This window comes from Ambystoma mexicanum, chromosome 12 (assembly GCF_040938575.1).
Source record: "Ambystoma mexicanum isolate Mex_15411 chromosome 12, UKY_AmexF1_1, whole genome shotgun sequence".
Taxonomy (NCBI): Eukaryota; Metazoa; Chordata; class Amphibia; order Caudata; family Ambystomatidae; genus Ambystoma; species Ambystoma mexicanum.
The window spans coordinates 479,304,051-479,323,447 of record NC_090936.1 but is presented as its reverse complement, the minus strand read 5'-3'; the positions used below and the strand labels follow the sequence as shown (position 1 = coordinate 479,323,447).

General features: G+C 45.9%; 1 protein-coding gene across 6 annotated transcripts in view; it reads right to left on the bottom strand.

Annotated features, from left to right (window-relative positions):
* DGKI (diacylglycerol kinase iota) overlaps nt 1-19,397 on the bottom strand; it is a 1,316,934-nt gene that overhangs the window by 23,846 nt on the left and 1,273,691 nt on the right. For all 6 annotated transcript variants that reach the window (XM_069628758.1, XM_069628759.1, XM_069628760.1 and 3 more), the window contains one exon: nt 3,031-3,067. In XM_069628758.1, the coding sequence (XP_069484859.1) occupies nt 3,031-3,067 (37 nt within the window). The remainder of the gene's footprint in view (nt 1-3,030; nt 3,068-19,397) is intronic.

Sequence of the window (19,397 nt, the reverse complement as noted above, 5' to 3'; positions counted from 1 at the left end):
TAATCGCAACGGGGGGTATTCGATGGCGGTATTACATTTCCGCCATCGTTTTTCGTATTCCGCCAGGGTCGTAATGAGGGCCACTGTGAGCAGAGAAAGTCGGGAAACAGAAAGACTTACAAAGCTGCCTGCATGCATGCACGAACAACAATCCCAAGATGACACTTTGCCAAGGGGGGCACCTATAAAAGGGGGAACTGGGCAGAAGGGTGTGGGAGTCCAGACAGAGCAAAGGTGCAGAGAAGGTGTATCGTGGAAGCGAGATCGGCTGAACAAAGGAGGCTGGTGTGGAGAAAGCTGGAGGAGAGGAGGGAGGAGAGGAGAGGAGAGGGGAGGCGAGGCGAGGAGAGAAGAGCAGAGGAGAGGGGAGGGGAGGGGAGAAGAGGAGGGAGAGGAGAACAAGAGAAGATAGGAGAGGAGAAGAGAGGAGAGGAGAGGAGAGGGGAGGCGAGGAGAGAAGAGCAGAGGAGAGGGGGAGGGGAGGGGAGAAGAGGAGGGATAGGAGAACAAGAGAAGTGAGGAGAGGAGAGGAGAGGAGAGGAGAGGAGAGGAGAGGAGAGGAGAGGAGAGGAGAGGAGAGGAGAGGGAGGGGAGGGGAGAAGAGGCGGGAGAGGAGAACAAGAGAAGAGAGAAGAGGAGAGGAGAGGAGAGGAGAAGAGAGGAGAGGAGAGGAGAGGAGAGGAGAGGCAGTGAATTAGAGACACATGAGGATATGGGAATCAGCAGAGGAAGGTGGAGGTGGTGCAGAGGGCAGAGGAGGAGAGATCAGGAGAAAGAGATGAAACAACATGAGGAGGAGGTGGATAGTTCGTAGGAAGAGTTAGTGAGACAGCAGGATGGGAGAGGGCACATTAGGGGAGGTGGTGAGACAACAGGAGAAGGAAGAGGAGAGAAAACAAGTGGCAGCAGGAGTAGGAGAAGAATAGAGAGCAGGAAGATGTGCAGAGAGAGAAGAAGGGCAAAAGGAGAAACATCCCGAGGCTAGGCTCCATATAGCAGCAGAGGGAGGAGGGGAATACAGCAGGTCCCAGAGGAAAGAAAGCGGTGCACATGCATGGGATGAGTCACCAGAAAAGGGTGTCAGTGAGAGAACCCCTTAGGCTAAGCCTACAAGAACCTCTGTCCATTGCAGATACCCATCCAAAGCCCAGCTGGAGGTCTAGATGCCTATGATTGGTGGGCCCCAGTCTCCTTCCAGTGTTCTCCCAGATCTGGACGGTAGCACTGTGCAATCCTTGAACCAGGAGGATCCGTCCAAGAAGGAGGTGGTGTAAAGCCAGAGACAATGGTGAATAAGAATAGCAGGGTCACTTAAATCCCCGCAGACTCTGAGAAAGTCTCCAAAGACTTGCAGGGAGTGAGCCTGGTCTGTGAGACTGGTGGAAATCCCAGAACCTTCTGATGTTTACCTTTGTTGGATCTTGAGTAGAAGAAATTACCTATTGACTAGTTTATAGTTATAGACTAATGGAGAATCTATCCTGTTCTTGGTTACCACTTGTTTTGGACTGTGTAGGCAAAGGACCAGGAAAGCACTGAACAACGCCTCCCTTCCCTTAGCCTTAGGCCCATGAACCTGTCATCCGGGATACTATAGCTAGCCCTGACCTTTTCCTTGGTTAAAACGGCAGACGTAGGGAAAGGTGAGAGAAGTGAGGGCAGAACAGGCGTCAATGCTACCGATCAGTATCCTCAAATGTATACATTCCCTAGTGCTTCAAATAAACGTATTTCATGAGACACCTTTCCTGACACATGTGTGGGCTGATCCAGCTGAGTGTCGTGACAGGAGGAGTGGTGTGGAAGGAGAAGAGGCTGAGTGGCACCTCCTAGTATACCATGATCCGCCCTCCAGTGCTCAGTGCTTGTGGCACCAGCTCATATCTCTGCTGACCAGACTAGTCTGCATATCTCTTTTGCTCCCACTGTCTCCTGCTTGTGTGCACTAGTCTGAAGGCCTCCCAGCTCCTTCCAGCTCATCCTGAATCCTACACTACGCTACACTACACTACACTACACTACACTACACTACACTACAGCTCATGTTGGATTCCTTTTCTCCTGCTGGATTCTGCCCCCGATGAGAGCTTCAGCTCTTGTTTGCAGCTGCACTGTTTTCTACTGCTTAACTGCTATCCAGATTGTGGCACTGACCATGGCATGACGACTTCTGTTCTGTTTGCAGGGGTTTCTACATGTTGTACCTTCATTGTCATTAAGTGACGGGATACCTGACCCTGAACTATCTTTTTCAATATTATATTGTCTATTGTATTTACCCTGACCTGGTTGATGTTCGAATTGCTTATCTCCGACCTTGATTGACGTCTAATAACTTACAATGGTCTGTTAGCACATGACTCCTACACTACGTCCTGGTCACGTTGGTTCTCATCCAAGTAACTGATGCCCGAAGTTTCCTCTCATGCAGACCAACAGCAAGATACTGCAAATAATAGACACGGGGCGGCCTGAAACACCTAACTACGCCAGCATCTGGTTTCCTCACATGTTCTAATTTACAATCTGCAAACACATGCCAGGAGTTGTATGTTTCCCTATGTGGCATACATGGTATCTGAGTCCAGGTCTCCCACTCATTCTATCCTTACCACTGTGCAGGAGCTATGAATCGATCCACTGGCTCTCATGTATGCACCGATTGGCATAGGTGTGAGTCAGTAAAGCGGGTGATGGTCAAGTGTGGTTGTTATGTAAGCATGTAGATGGTCTTATGCCTTCCTGGGTAGTGCTAATTGCAAGGACCTCTGTGTACCCACAGGATGTGATAGATGTCTAACATGCTAAGACAGGAGTTATCTATTGCAGAAGTGTACCAGGGTCATTGGAAGCCTGCCTGGGGTTCTGATCAGTAGCCGAGTGGGCTGTGATCACAGGTATGGAAGCTGATGTCAAAGACCGAGGAATGGGGCACTCTGTGGTCTACAGGATATATGTGTGTGTATGGTGTGAACTCTTGGGCAAGGGTAAGACTCACATCAGTGGAGTAGGAAGGTCTGATATACTTACGTGCCACTCTCAGCCATCTCGAGTAGATCCCTTGGGCCTGGAAAGCAAAACAAAGGTAGTCAGGTAGAGGAACAGAGCTAGCTTTCCTATTCAGCTTAACAAAAATTAAAATTGCTATGTGCACAAACTAAGTCATGAACTGTGGATACATGAAATATTGCTATGTGCATTCATTTGTGGTAGGCCCTACATGTTGTGGTGTGTGGCGGTGCAGATATAACTGTGGTGTGAAAATCTTGCATTGTATGATCCAAGCTTCTTTGGCTCAACCTTCTCTCCTGTAGTCGCTCAGAGGCATAGCAACTAACAGAGAGAGAAGGCTGGGCCACAGCAGCTGGGCTGCTGCAGTGCAAGATCTGCACACCACAGTTACATCTGCACCATCACACTACATGTAAGACCTAGCACACATGAATGCACCTTGCAATATTCGATTTGCAATGCTTATCAATAAAGTTACACGTGTACATGAACCTTTCTAGTCATCGTGCGTGTGACAGCTTCAGGCGTCGCATACGCATGACCTGAGGGGTGTCACCTGTCTTGACCACAGCCAAGATCACTGCTGCAATCAGAAGGACTTTTCTAGAAACCATCCAAATATCTCATGTGCCCCCCCCCATCAACTCATCTCATGGAGGCGCTAAGCACAGAGCCAGCATGCAGAGCATAGCCACTCCCAGCAGAGCTTAGGGAAACCAAGGGATGCTGCACTCAGCCATCCCATTGAGGCTGAGCAAAACCTTGCCATACTCATCCCATGTTCCGCCATTTGGCTGAGACACCTAGAACTCCCCCGGAAAATGTGGGGAGCTTGCTTGCATGGAAGGAACTCTATGCCACACCAAATATCCACTCTGCAGCCGTCTGTGTGTGATCCAGATCCATCACCCACATTATATTGCATGTACATATATTATATTAAACGTTACTGGCATGTTTCTCTCAGTAGTGATGGCAGTAAAGGCGGTTTAGGAGCCGCCAAACTCCTATGCCCTGTGGCACCAGTTGGCAGGCACAAGTGACCTGCGGATCGATCTGCCCGTTATGGGGAGCGATGCACAGAGGTTCTCGTGGATCGATGGCTTGTACGCTGAAGCATGAGGCCTTATGCTTTTATATGATCCTCATTTAGGGCACTTGAAACGGTGCTATGTGATTTCGCCAACCTATTTTTGGTTGTGGTACTTTTCATCGCCGGATTTTACATCGCCAGAAACCCTGTTTTTGGGGTTTTTTTTAATTATGGGGGGTTCCCCCCAGTCCCTCCCTTACTATTATAATAATACCCCAACCCCAACAAAACACCCCCCAAAATAAAAAAATACAAAAACGGGATTTCTGGCGATGTAAAATCCGGCGATGAAAAGTACCACGACCAAAAATAGGTCGGCGAAATGCATGTATACCCTTGAAACCTACCTGCATGCTAACTTGAGGCAGGAAAGACATGTGGTGTCCTGTGTTAAAAGGTATGTCTTTTCCCGCATGGGCCTTGTAGGCAGTGGTCGAAGTGATCGGGAGTGATTGTGAGCGGTACCACTCTATTTTGCTACTGTTCCTATGCTTTTATTTTAATAAGAAGCCATTCTGGAAGAAGCTGAAACGTACGCTTGCACGTTCCCGTAAACAGCAGGTGCATGTGTTTTGGGGTCTGTATTGTGCGTGGGAGGGGGCGTGCTGATGTGTTTTGTGGGGAGTAAGGCCGGCCAGCAGTCAGCGTAGTTCCACTACTTCTTTTCATACACTTCGAGCACTGCTTGTGGGACATGAGCAGAGGGTGTTGCCTATGCGGCCCTCTGGGCTCTTTCCATGTTTTTGGGATGTTGCTCCACACTGACATCGGCATGGGGTGGTTGACATTTTCACATTGTCATTTCTCTCGGTTATGGTCAGGGACGTCATTTAGGGGTCACCAGAGGTCGCACTTGCGACCCCTGAGGTCCCCCTTGCTACCCCTAAAAAAAAAATGGGAAAAAAATATTTTTAATTTTTTTACAAATTTAAGCTCCTGGGCTGTGGCCAATGCCATGTGCCTCTTTGTTTCTAGATATTCAAGCTTCTTAAAAAACAGGGGTTGCACAAGTGTAACACTTTGAGTAGTGACCCTAAATAAGAAAGAATAGGAATAACAAATTATTTGTCTTTCTGGAATTCTAAACAGTAATTGCTAGCCTCATTAAAGGTTTATTTCAGGCACACTTCAGGGGGCGAGTCCCTGATTTAGTCTATTCTTAAACAACTCAAATTCACAATGCAGACAAAATCCTCCAAAAAGCATTTCGAGTATAATAAGCACCCATTTCAGACTATGTATTTTGCTTTTCGCAAGTTGCAGTTATAACTTTTTCTGCTGATACATATGGTGATCCATTCTTGTATGAAATGTATATCATGTTACAGTGATATTGTAAGCATATGTTTCATAGTGTACTTAGAAACAATGCTATGTGTGACCACTTACTGTTTTGTCAAGGTGTAAACGGTCGTGTTCCATCGCGTCACTTCGGGGTGGGGGGTCAAATGACATCACGTCCTGTGATGTCGTCAGAGGTCAAGGGTCATGTGATGTCACTTCCGCTACCCGTGGCATTTTGGTGAAATGACGTCCCTGGTTATGGTACTTTGACTTTCATCTTCGGGCCGTGTGAGGCACCTGTTGCAGCTTGCTGTGTACCCTCTCCCCAACTGCCAATCAGTCATCTGGGCCCACTTGCGGTGGAGTTGAACGAGATACTTTGAGGTGAAAGTCCTCATGGACTGTGGTAGGCTTTTTTTTACCCTGGTTGTCTGGCCTCATTTTACAACTGTTACTCAGGTTCATGGATCGTAAAGCTCTGGACAGTCACCTCATGGAGTATGCCATTAAGCTCTCTCCTTGTCGTCTCACTAGTTTGTGTTTATCGTCATAGGGTCCTTTGTTGACTAGGCACCTTATTAGCATTTGTCAGGGTGATGCCACACGGGTGCTCAAATTGTTGGTGGACTGGGAGCCCGGCACTTCACATTGGACTTGTGACTTTGTTTTATTACATCATAGTCTCTGTACACTTTAATTCTTCTTTCATGGTGTTCGCTGTGTTTTACTTCACTCTATCATGCCTTCTATCATTGTAATATGTGCATTCCCCTTGCCTGACTTCTTGCACTAAGAAGCCTCCCTGGATACACATGTGTGTTCTATAAAACAACAAATGCAATACAATGCAATGCAATATGTGGTCAAGCCACTATGCCCCTAAATTGCCTATGCTGCTCGCTTCAGGGTCAGGCTTCGAACGGCAGAGCTATCCCCTGGACTGCATATACTGTACCTTACATGCATAATCTCTAGACAACAGTTGTCCCCCTTAATCACCACAAGAAAGTAAAGAATTACCAGGCAACCAAAGGGAGCCCGCATTACCAAAACATGCGTCTTTTCATAGCTTTTGGAACCAGCTTCAGAACGACGCAATCACAGTTCTCTGACTTTCAGTCTCAGAAATCACATCAATTTGCATAACGGTTGTAAATACTAGAGCATAGAATATCCAACCCCACCTTAGTCCATGGAAGGAGCGTCTTTCACCCTTCCTCTCTTTTGTAGTGTAAATAGTTGTTAACGCGTGATGTGGTGCCTTCCTGGCTACAGGAGACCTCCTTTGGGGCAGTGAAAAGCAGTGGATCGGCTAATCCATGACAGCTCCTCCCTGCCCCCGGAAGGACAACCCTTAAGATCTGGATGAATATAGCATGGCTGTTTTTATCCTGGTTTCATCATGTTGCGTAACATTTTGTAATGGAAACAGGCGGTGGTCCTTGCCTAGCAATGGGCCAGAGAGACTGCAAATTCGAGATTACAGTTTCAGTAGACAGTCCCTTCTATCACCCCCACACAAACACTCTTTCTTCCACTGCTAGCATTGTTCTCTTTAACTTCCTGAAGTTGCTGCACCCTCTTTAGGCCAAGGGTCGGTGCACACAGTTTCTGAGGCACTCCACTCTATGCCCGTCTATCTTTTCTGCTCTTAGTTACATCAAGAAGAAACCGCCGCAGACTTGAAGCATCACTCAGAAACGGAAGTCCTGATGAAACCTCAACAGGTGAGTTGTGTACTTTGGGGGTGGGTGAATTTAATTTTGCTCTGTGGCTATTTGACCTGTTGGGGAAGGGTTTTGGGCTTGTGAGACACATCAGGCTATATGTATGGGGGAAACAGTATATGCAAGGAACCAAAGACTGACCTTGTGGAATCCAGCTTCTGAAGGCTGCCTCTGCAAGGCCAAACATTCTAACCCTCCTCCCGTTCCTTTTCAGGGGTCCCCTCTGATTGAATTCCACCACCACCCACCCCACCCCCTTCACTTACCTGCTGTGGCTACCGGAGGCTCCCCATCGTGGTCTGCAGGTCACTTACCCGAGAGCCTGAAGCACAGCACATGCACTTCTGCACGTGACCCTTTGTACATCAGGCTTCTGGCTTGGTGGCCAGCAGATAGGAAAATGAGCAGGGATTCTGGATACTGTCCTGAAAAAGCCTGATGAACACCCTGTCATGTCCCTGCTAGGAAAGAATACCAGCAGGCCATTGAGCACAACACCTAACCATGTTAGAATGGGGTTTCAGGTGTCTTGCAGCCTGCTTGCCAATATACTAATGAAAGTGAATTGAGTGCCTGCGGGCCTCAAATGTTAAGTAGCCCTTTCTCTGAACGATATGTTCTAGCCTTCCATTATGCTAAGCATGTAGCTTATGGTAATGTGTGGAGTTTCCAGACTGCCCCATATACCGCAGCTGGCAACTTGCAGATGCTTTCTTTGTTGTACACAGAGTGCAATGTATAGAATTGTCTGATGGAGACAGATACAGAGAAAGATGGATTGGCAGTGACAATATGAGCTAGTGAAATGGGGCCATTGGTAAGAGTGCAGGGTTGCAGGATGTTTGCCTTAACCATCCTAAAGGACTCCCCCTCTAAGATCTCCTACCATCTTACCCTATACACACAAATCCCCCACAGACGGCGATGCAGGCCTAGATGTTAGCACATCAACACCACTCGAGTAATGACTAAGTTCTCCTCTTAATGGATAACCAGACCCAAAGCTCTGTAGTCTATCTGATCTTGGGCTCTTGACTATGGATAACATAATCCCAGGTCTCTCTGCCAAACGCATAGAAATCAGATGGGTGTGCAGAAACCCGGTACTTCCGACCAGGATTCATCAATAACACAGGATTCACATTTTCCTCTCCCACCGTCCAACTAATGACCATCCCTCACATCACCCTTTTCTTAGAAAGCCACACAGGAAGGCCACCAAAAGTGGCAGGATGTCACTGTACTGGACTATTCATATTTCATTACATATAGAAATATTTTACAATACAAGCAAGCTAAGTGTCATGCCCACCAGATCGCCCTCCACATTTTTTCAGGTTACTCATTTCTTTTTTCCACCTTCATATTAGCCTGTAGTGTTTCTTCTTTCCAAAACGAACAGACAGACCATGGGCTAAAAAAAGTACTCAAGAGTTCCCTTTTGATTCTGGCTGTGCCAACAAAATCTATCTGAAAACATTTCCGCAGAGGAGAGAAGGATTATGGGTATTAGGAAGCAGACTATCTTGCTGGAATGGCAACTTGCAACACTTTGGCACAAAGTCGCGGAACCACTAAATGTTGTTTACTAGTTAATTGCACCATATAATCCCTTGAGGGCTTGGTTAATTTTATTTCTTGCAATCTGGAGCTTCGAGGCTTGAAGCTATAGTGCCTGGTCTGTCATGTGAGGAGTGAACAAGCACCATGTATGTATTTCCTTTGTCTGCCCTTTCAGAGGCAGGCGCTTCGACATCCTTGCTAGAGGTATGTCATTTCTGCTTTTTCCTTATCCATACCCGCCTCAAACAACATCCAGCAGAATCAATGTGGTGCAGTGCTAGTCTGCAATCCCGGAAAAAGCATGGTTTTCATTCCTGTCTCCCTGCAACATGTGAAGCCCCCCCTCCCCACTTGCCCCTGTCATGCAGCATTGTAGTCTGGTGCCAGCAGAGGCAATTAGCCTGTTCTGCTATTTGTTTTTGTGTAGGTTGTCTTCTTGTAAGCTATATCCCTACCCGACCTACTCAAACAGCCCACTCCTTCACCACTCCATTCTACCTGACCCCACCTGCTCCAGTTATTATTATTATTAAGTTTTATAAAGCGCAACAGGCCCGCTGGCCTCAGTGCGCAGGTGGGGGACGGGGGAGCAGAAAAGGTCAAGCCAGGGGAGCACTGACGAGACCCGAGATAATCACAGAAGAGAGTCTTAAAAAGAACCAGGCAAGGGTCCCCAGAATATCCGAAAGGTCAGAACCAGGAGGAGCACAGGCCAGGACTCAGGCAGGACCCAGACTGCTAGTTCTACCCTAGATCCAAATATCTCTATCCCTACATCCACCATACATCACCCAACTCTATCCCCACCCTACCTCAACTTTCTATTCTATCACACTATTCTACACCACTCCACTACTATATACCTACTCTGCCCTAACCTCATGTTACTCTACAGCCCCCGTCCACCCTATTCCACCCAATCCCACTATATCCTCACTAACCTACCCACCTCTCTCCTTATGCCCTCCTGCAAACTCTCCCCCACTTCTCTCACAACAACCACTCTACCCCAACCCACTGCCATTCTACTCTAGAACACCACACCGCCATACCTCATCTACCCCATTCATTTTGCCCCCACTGCACCCTAGCCCCACCCACTATGCCCCACCACACCCCACTACCCACACCACAGCTTAGCCTTTTCTCCCCCACTCAGACTGTCCCCACCCCCACTCTACCATACACCACTCTAGAACAACCCACCCTCTACCTAACCCACCATAACCAACTCTACATCCTGGCTCACCCTACTCTACATCTGCTCATTCCCACCCACTCTACCTTCATCAACTCTACTCTCACTGCCCCACATCACCCCTCTACTCTACCCCACCACACTACTGTACCCTACCGCACTGGTATACCCGAGTACTGCATCCCACTACTCTATTCCAAACTACTCTACCACCACTCTACCCCAACAACAAATCTACGCCCAACCTACTACTCTAAACACTTAGAGAAGCAAGATGCGAGACAAGTCGCAGCTTGGAGCAGCTCCCCCTTGTTTTATACCTTGCCTCAATTGGACACTGCTGTTGTCTGTGTGGGACACCACGTTACTCAGCTGCCGACTATAAAATCAGCTGAGTTCATGCTTGGCGCACACGCGAGGAGCAAGTCACGAAACAAGTCACAGTTTGGAGCAGCTCTCCGCGGTTTTATACCTTGCCTCAGTTGGACACTGCTGTTGCCTGTGTGGGACACCATGTTACTTTTTTTTATTTTTTATTATTATTTATTTGTTTTTGGTTTTACCAAGAAAACCTTTACAAAAATAGAGGAAGAAAAATTAAAACAAAACACAATTACTGTATATCAGTTAGGAAGGGGAGGAAAAGCAAGGCAAGGCAAGGAAGCAAGGCAGAGTGAATGGAGGATTACGCCCCCCCAAGTGACAGGCGAGACTGATCAGATCTTAATAGGGCAAGACCACTATGCAGTATTTTAGCTGTATTTTGTTAGAATCTTGCAATTTTCCAAACCCTTTACGATTGCTGTGGTAAGCATGACTTCTTGACCACAGATTAGTCTATCCCAGAAGGAGTCTTGTGATAGGCTCTCCTCTCTAGTGACAAATCTTCCAAGCAGTCTTGTGGCCCAAGTACCCTCACATTCTAGCAACAAGTGCCTCAAAGATCGTAGGTTGGGGGGGTCGCAGAGGCTGCAAAGTTTTATTGCCTTGTCATCCTGGTTTCTTTTGGCCAGAATTTCTCCAGTATGGGCCAGATTTAATCTTAGTCTAAGAAAGTTATTTCTGATGTTTTGGTCAGGAAATTTTTGAAGGTAGCGTGGCAGCGTGCCTACTTTTCTCTCCACTTTCAGAAAAAGGTTCGGTGGTTTCAAGAGCCTGACTCCTTCCATCGTGTGAATCCAGTCGCTAATTTCCAGATGTTTTATAGTTTTCGATGGGTTATTGATTAGAGTTTCTTTTGTTAAGTTCAGCCTTAATAATATGTCTCTTGCCTTTCCTTCCAGGCCGAGGACTTGCTTTGATTTAGCCTCTTTGCGATGGTCATTTATATCAGCAAAAAGGGTAGTGGGTCTGGCAGTGATGATGTCGCGATAGAGTGATAAGAGCTTCCAATCTGCTCGACAATTTAGGGAGATCAAACCCAGTTCAAGTCTCAAGCTGGTAATAGAGGTAGCTGCGGGAAGATGTAGTACTGATTTCCACAGCCCGCCCTCAATGTTGTTCCACTCAAAGTTCCAAAGTAAAGGTTTCACTTCTAAACCATAGAGAAGAACTGGTATTGCTTTACCAATATAGAATTTAACAAGCGGGCATAATGAAAATTTACAGAACTTCCCTTTCAGGTTCTTCATCTGGGCCAGGATTTTAGAGGTCTTTCCGAGGATAACCAATGACATCTTGCTCAAAGACGGGGATGCATAGATTTCATAACCCAAATAAGTGAGCTCTTCGACTCTGGGGATTTCCAAATCATCCAGAGTCCACTTCCTAGAGGGTAGGTTTTTCCTCGGGTGTTTAAATATCAAAATTTTAGATATTAGAGGGTTGATTTTTAAACCATTTAACTTGGCATAATCGCTTAGTTTGAGGAGAAGCCATTGCAGTCCTATTGCGGAGCCATCCAATAAGACAATGTCGTCTGCGTAGGCCAACCAGTGTATGCTTCTCCCGTTGATCCTGGGTGATATCATAGATGCCGAAGCGAGGAAGTTCCCAAGGTCTGCCAGGAATAGATTGAAGAACAGGGGAGCACCTAAGCATCCCTGCCGGACTCCCTTGAGAACCTGTATAACTTCTGAGAGGTTGCCGACATTATCCAGCCTTACCCTAATGGTAGTGTTCCTGTGTAGTTCTAGGAGCATGGCCAGAAGATGTGCTGGAATCCCCCAGTTTTGGAGCTTCTGCCAGAGAAGTGACCTGTCCACCAGGTCAAAGGCTTTAGACAGGTCCACCCAGCCCCCAAAAAGTGGTATACCCTCCTTCTCATTCGATCTTTCGCTGAGTACGTTCAGGATGATTCGGTTTAAGCTGGTGGAGAGGCCCTTCCTGAAACCCGTTTGATGCCGGGAAAGAATCTGATTAGTTTCAACCCAGTTTGTGAGGTCTTTCAAGAGGAGTCGCATGAAGAGCTTGCTATCGATATCAAGGAGGGCGATAGGTCGATAACTTGCAGGGCTAAGCCTATCGCCCCCCTTGAAGAATGGAATAATTAGTGCACTCTTCCATGATGGGGGGAAGGTCTCATTCTTTATGATTTCCCGGAAAAGGTGGAATAGCAGTTTTGCCCACAGTGTAGGGTGATTTTTTAAGACCTGGTAGGTAAGTCCGTTGGGGCCTGCTGCCTTTGATGTAGAGGCAGAGAGGATAAGCTCTTTTATGTCTTGCTGAGTGAAGGATAGTGACCAACTAGTCGGTGGTCCAGTGAAGTTTCTGGTGCCCGGATCTTCGAAGTTCTTGGTCAGGTAGTCGATCCAAATCTGCTCTGGAACCAGGTTGCAGAGTGAACTGTTGTGACCTGTTTCCAGCTGATTGAGTGCTGCCCAAAAACTTCTGCAATTGTTTGCATTAAGTAATTGGAGCATCTTTTCCCCATCTTCTTGTTGTGTTTGATGTTTATGATTGCGGGTCCAGTTTCTGTAGGATTGTTTGACTTTCCTGATTTTTTGCAGATTTTCTCTCAGGTCTCCTCCTCCTCTTTTCTTTATAATACGTATGGATTGACGTAGAATTCGCTTTTGTTTGTGTATTTCTTCATCGAACAGATGGATATGTGTTTGTTTCCCTGCAGCTTTTATCTTATTTGGTGGGCAAATTGACCACACAAAATTCCCAAATTTTTCTGGGTGGAATTCCTCCATCCACAGCGGAGCGGGGACTGCTTCTAGAAGTTGGTTCAGTTTTTTCCCCCCCAAATTTATATTTGGACACTCTCAATTTTCCCTTCGAACCTGTTAATTCCTGTGAGCGAGGCATATGGGGGTCTTTCTGTGAAGCCGGGAACCGAAGTTCCAGGCTGGCGTGGTCGCTGCCTCCTTCCCAGTTAAGGGTAAGGATCGGGCAATATGATAAGAGGCCTGGTGTTACAAAGATGTAATCTAATGTGGATTGCAGGGACCCCTGGTGCCATGTGTGATCTCCTGTGACCTTGCCCCCATTTTGTTTAAAGATCCTTTCGAGATCCCAGGATGAGAGAAAATCCCACCAAAATTTGCCCTTTCGTAACATGGCTGGCTTAGAATGCGCTAGCTGGTTATTTCTTGGGGTGATGTAGTCTGCATTAAAGTCCCCTGCGACTAAGATGTGAGCTCCCTCAAAGTCAATCTTCACTGTTGTTAGAATAGTGTGCAGGGTTTCTGTGAACTCTTGAAGGTTTATAATAGCTGGGTTCCAGTAAATGTTGATGAGCACTAGGGTTGTTCGTGAGTTGTCTAGGTCGATCTCCGCTTTGCAGGCCTGGATACCTGCCGCATTATTACATAATGGAACAATTTGCTTAAGGCTTGAATTTTTAAGGACCATTAAGAGACCGCCCGCTGGTCTCCCTTTTGATTTTTGTGTGGCCCCTAGGTTTAGGACTGTGAAGCCCTCTATCTCTATGGGGTTGACAAGCCAAGTTTCCTGGAATAACAAGATGTCGTTATTTTGAAGCAGTTTGTTTTTCAGTAGCTTTTTTTTTAAAAAGCTAGAGCCTCTTGTGTTCCAGGAGACTAGTCCCAGACCAGTTTGCCTAAAGACTATTTTGCTCCTCACCGAATTTCAGAAGGATTTGTGAAATGATCTCGGGAAGTTTTGTGATTAAATCCTCGTTCAATTTGCGGCCATAGATCAGGGTCCTTGAAGGGTCTTGTACTGGACCAACTGGTCCTTCAGGACTTAAAGCATCTTCTCTGCTTATGTGTGCGCTGGAATAGTTTCTAGCTCTCTCCTCCTCTTGCTGCTCAAACACCAGAAGGCCTGCTCTGGCCAGTTAGATTTTTTCCCCAATAAGTGCCTGTTGGGCTCTTCTGGAGTAGAGACCAACCTCCACGAAAAACTTGTCGCTGGCTACTGGAAATTTGACATATTCAATGTCATCTGATGAAAAAAGAAACAGGTTGTAGTTTTTTCTGATTTCTGCCAACAAAACCGATCTGCAAAGTGATGTATATCTATTTGGTCTTTTAAGTCTAAACCAAATCCTTGGAATTGTGAAGTCGGCTATTTCTAGCTCCATTTCCCTCGTAGGTGTAATATAATTGGGGCCTTCTAGCTCTCCTTCCACAGCCCCCATCTGTGAACGTGGCTCTAAATTTATCGATTTTCCCGAGCCGTTCCGGCATTCCATTTCGTTGTACAGGGGCCAAGTTGAAGCAATGACAGGAAGGGGCTGGGGCTCGGGTAGAGCGACCACTGGTGTTGCAACAGCCAACTTCGTGTTAGGTTTTAAGAAGATGGGCTCCAGTCTGACGTTACTTGAGTTTTTTTGAAGAGCCGCACAACTGATGATGTCTTTTTCTTGGATCTATTTTTTAGAAAAATAGGCACTAGCTTTATGTTTGTCTGAGCCATGTTTGAACTTTGGTTGATAGGAGCTCTGTTCACAGAAATTGTCGGCTCAGTTTGTATGGCCTTATTAGAGGTTTGTACATTGGAGTCACTTTCAGCCTCCCCTAAATTGGTAGGAGCCCCTTTTTTCTCGTTAGTACCCAGGCCCTTTTTAGTGGGCCTACAGTTACTTTGGCTTTTTCTCTGAGATAGACAGGCAGCTGAGGATGCTTCATCCTCTAGATCTGAGATCTTGTCATCGGTCAATGTAAGCTTTTTCAAAAAAGCATTTGTTCCAGATTTTTTTGAAACCATTTTTTTTTGATTTTTCGATTTTTTAAAAATTTTCTCAGGCTGCAGGTGAGGACGAGGGACTTTTGTGATGGCCCTCTTTTTCTGCTTGTTTCTTCTTCTTCTCCTAGAGTTACATGGAGTAACAGGATTGGGGTTTGTTTCATTTTGTGAGAAATCTTGACAGTTTACAGCATTGATTTTCTTTGGGCTCTCCAGACTATCTTCTATACTTTCTAAATCCACATTCGCAAGTCTTCGGAATTCTTCTAGAGTCGAATTCGAAAGTGGAGTATCATCGAAGCTATCTAAGGGGTCCTCTTCTGTCTGTAATTCGATCTTAGTTGTGTTGTCGCGGATTTCCCTTGGGAGATTTTTCAAAAGCTCTTGTGTTATAAGGTTACTTTTAGCTCCTTCCTTTAATAGAGTATAGATTTGGGCGAGGTCCAGCCCTTGTTTCACTCCCTCTATTTGTGAGTCTTTTATAGTTGGAATCAGGATTGTGTTCATGATGTTGTTGAGTGCTGTTGTTGTTGATTCATTCTTCGAGACCTCATTGGCAAGTTCCAGAAGAACACCTGCTTGTGTTTGTACTTCTGTTTTTAGGAGTTCGAACACGGAAACTAAAGAGTTCAAAACAAAGCTCAACGCTGTCAGCGTGTTCTCACTTGCTACAAGGGGCACCTCTTGAAATGAAGAGGTGCACCCTTCAAGTTCATCTTGCAAATCCGTTTGGGCTGTTCCGTTTTTGCTATGCTAGTTGATAACAATTCCATTGGGCGGCGACAGTCAGGGGACGAGGAGGGAGGAAGAGTATTAACCCCCTCCTGAGTAGTACAGACAGACTGGCTAGCTGTTACTATTAAGTCAGCTAGATCGTTGGTGCTCTTATTTCTTTTTCTTACAAAGTGATCATTAATTCTACTCTGGATTTTTTTGGTAGTTAGTGTGTATTCCAGGCCTCTTTTCCATCCCTCTTGAATGAGGGATGGAGGGGCGTGGGTTTCAGGGACCGGTTGACTGTCCACATGAATGATGGCCTGGGTGACCTGGATGGGAGAATAAGATCTTCCAGGGAGGGTGAGTGTTAGCGCGCCGAATTCGGCAGTGCCCTCCCCAACAAGATATGATCCTTCTTGGTCTACCATGTCTTCTAAGAGAGGTGAGCTCCGAAGTCTCATTTATTAACCTCCTCTCTACTTGCGTGGAACAGTAATTGAAAATAAGGGCCCAACTCCAGGGGTAGAAAGGAACTGTATAATGCTGCTAAAGAAAGGAACAGAAGGTGGTGTGAAGATGAAGTGTACCTTATGCGCCTAACAGCCGCTTAACAGCCTTCGCCCTTCACCCCTGTCGGGCTTAACGCCGCAAGGGTGGAAGCCTGTGTCTTTTAACTGCTCCCGAGGTCACGTGATCTGACCACGTGTTACGCGTGGCCCCGCCTCCTCCAGGAAGCGTACGGCGAGGATTATAGCGGCAAGAGTCGAGGAGCAACTCGCAGTGCCGACTCAGTAGTTACTGGCTCCAATCGAATGCAAAAGTCTCCAGTTCTTAATAGAACAACACGTAGAACGGGAGGCAGCCTGGTCTTTTAACTGCTCCCGAGGTCACGTGATCTGACCACGTGTTGCGCGTGGCCCCGCCTCCTCCAGGAAGCGTACGGCGAGGATTATAGCGGCAAGAGTCGAGGAGCAACTCGCAGTGCCGACTCAGTAGTTACTGGCTCCAATCGAATGCAAAAGTCTCCAGTTCTTAATAGAACAACAATGGGACACCATGTTACTCAACTGCTGACTATAAAATTAGCTGGGTGTGCACTCAGCGTGCGAAGAGCAAGTCACAAGACAAGTCGCAGTTTGGCACTTTGGCTGCAGTGGCTGCTGTGATTGTCGTCTCCTGGCTGGGACTCTGACTATAAGTTACGGCTGACACTTTGACACTTTGAACTGATAATTCATAGTGCTGAATACACTAAGTGAAATTCTCAACTAAGTGTTTTGGTTTATAGTGATTTGGTCGAAAACAAAAATGTCGAAAGTTAAAATGTCAAAAAAAAATATTTCGAAAAATAAAAAGTTGAATTTCTTTTTCAATACGTTTTTTTTTCGAAATGGGGGGGTTCCCCCCAACTCCCCTTTTTTCTATTTTTTTTTTATTTTACCCTTTTTTTTACTTACCGAACCCAAAAACAAACATAGATAAAAAAATAATAAATTTGACTTTTTTTTTCGACATTTATTTTCCAACATTTTTGTCATTCGACTTTTTTTTCGACATTTTGACCGACCACCAAGAGTTTTGTTGCTTTGCTGTCACAATATTGCTGTTTGGTTGGCTTCCTTTTAAGCTTAAGGAGGTTTACATTTACCACAAATTATGCTGGGCAAAGCGGTAGTAGTGAACAATTACTACAATCTTCGTAAAAATAAACCTTACAGGAATTCTTCTAAAACCTCGAAAGCTTTGATGGCCTTGCAAACCGCATTAAATATCTCGCACATAACGCTTGAGGAAAGACGGCCAGGGGGCTCCTTAGGGGCCCAGTTAAAACATACCAAGAGAGGGAAAATCACTTCCCTTTTCATGATGGACCAACAGTTGTTGAACTCCATCCTCCCCCTTTGGTACAGCCCGAGGTGGTGCCCTCTCTTGGGGTGGTGGGGGCCATGGTGAGCAAAGATCAATCATTGCCTATTGATAACAACTCTTTACTAGAGCTCTGTTGTTCACTACAGAGCTTGGCGGCAGATATAGAAACTGTTCAGATAATGGCCGGTGATCCTCCCGGTTCTGAAAGGGTGAGTGACATGGTTAAACTTGGGGAGCACCCTAAGGAGCGTCTGTCAACAACTCTGACTTTCTATCCTACCTTATCCCCTTCTGAGGGTACCAACTCTATTTACGCAGACTCAGTGGGTTTATCATCTAGCATTGGCACCCTACAATTTGCAGTTAAAATACTGTGGAAACTCTGTGGGCATATACATACATCTCAGCAGGGACATGAGGATAAGTTGCTATATTTGGAGGAATCAATGGAAGATTGTATTCACTTGGCAACAAAGGCAATCTTGCCTCCTTTGCAGCCAACTTTGCCTACGTCTGGACAAGTGATCCAGTCTACTGAGACCATGTTAGAAGCGTCGAAGACTGGCAAACTGAGAACAAACTCGCGAGGCCAAGAAAAAGTTACTCTGGTGCCGCTGGTCGATCCATCGTAATCTCTACAGGGGATTTCAGAACCTATTGAAACCTCGAAAAAGAGTAGGCGGGTTAGAACTGATATAATATTGTTTCGTCCTCATTGTATATGGTGGCCTATGCCCAGTCGCTTTGCGAGGAAAACCATATTACAAGGTCGTGACCTCAAGTGAATCAAGCCTCCATTTTAGGTTAGAGCCGCCATTTTAGTTTATCGTACAAAGTCATCCTGTAGTCTAAAATGGCCATCTCGTGTGCTCTTGTTCTTGCTTTAACCTCTCCAACCTCTGTAGGGGAGTTAATGTCCAACCTGCCTTCAGGCTACATGTTAGGGTCATGTAGACCTTGTCCTTCATTGACCTCGGGATCAGGGGATTACTTGAATCGGCGATGTTAACCTACAAGTATACAAGAACAATAACGCTATCTAAATACGACATGTGAAACATTTGTTTGATCTGTATTAAAGCAATGTGTAAAGAGTGTAACGTTAAAACTAAAGAATAACAGTGTGTGTAGTAAATATGTTGAAAAGTAAACCGCATGCACGAGATATGTAAATTAGGAAACGAACCTGGCGCGACCCTAGCCCAGTATATAATTAACTTGTAAGAGGCTGGACATCATTATAACAAACTGTATAAATATGCTGATGTCCAGCTAGCAAATCCTGCTCACATTGAACCCTGCTGGTGGTCTCTGTGATGTATTGACGGCCAAATAGCTATTTGTGTACTTTGTTCGATACTGTTCAGTTTTGTAATAAAGATTCTGGGAATCTTTACAAGCCTGTGTCAGTGTATTTTCCTTTGCATGGTGTAAAAGCCTTGATATTGTATTTTTATGATTCCACAGGTGATGCAAAAAGCGTTGTAAGCTACTGGCTCAGAAGGCAAAAGGAACATTGACCAATTGGCTTGTAATGGGCAGTAACATTGCGGGGCAGATTCTGTCCGAAAGTAGGAGCAATAAAAAAAAAATCACAGAACCTACATCAACAGGACATATCACTTTCCTCTGAAGCATCATCTAACACGTTTTCCAGCTGGTCTGGCCATTGATTCAATCTCCAGTGAAGCCGGTGGGATTATACATGAGAGGGAGGCCCCTTTGGCGAGCAAGATTTTACAATTGCATGTAAAACCTATAAAAAGTCGATGTGGTTTAATCGTACCGATCGACTTCAGTTTATTCGCCAAATATTACCATCAAGGGTTCTCACTTT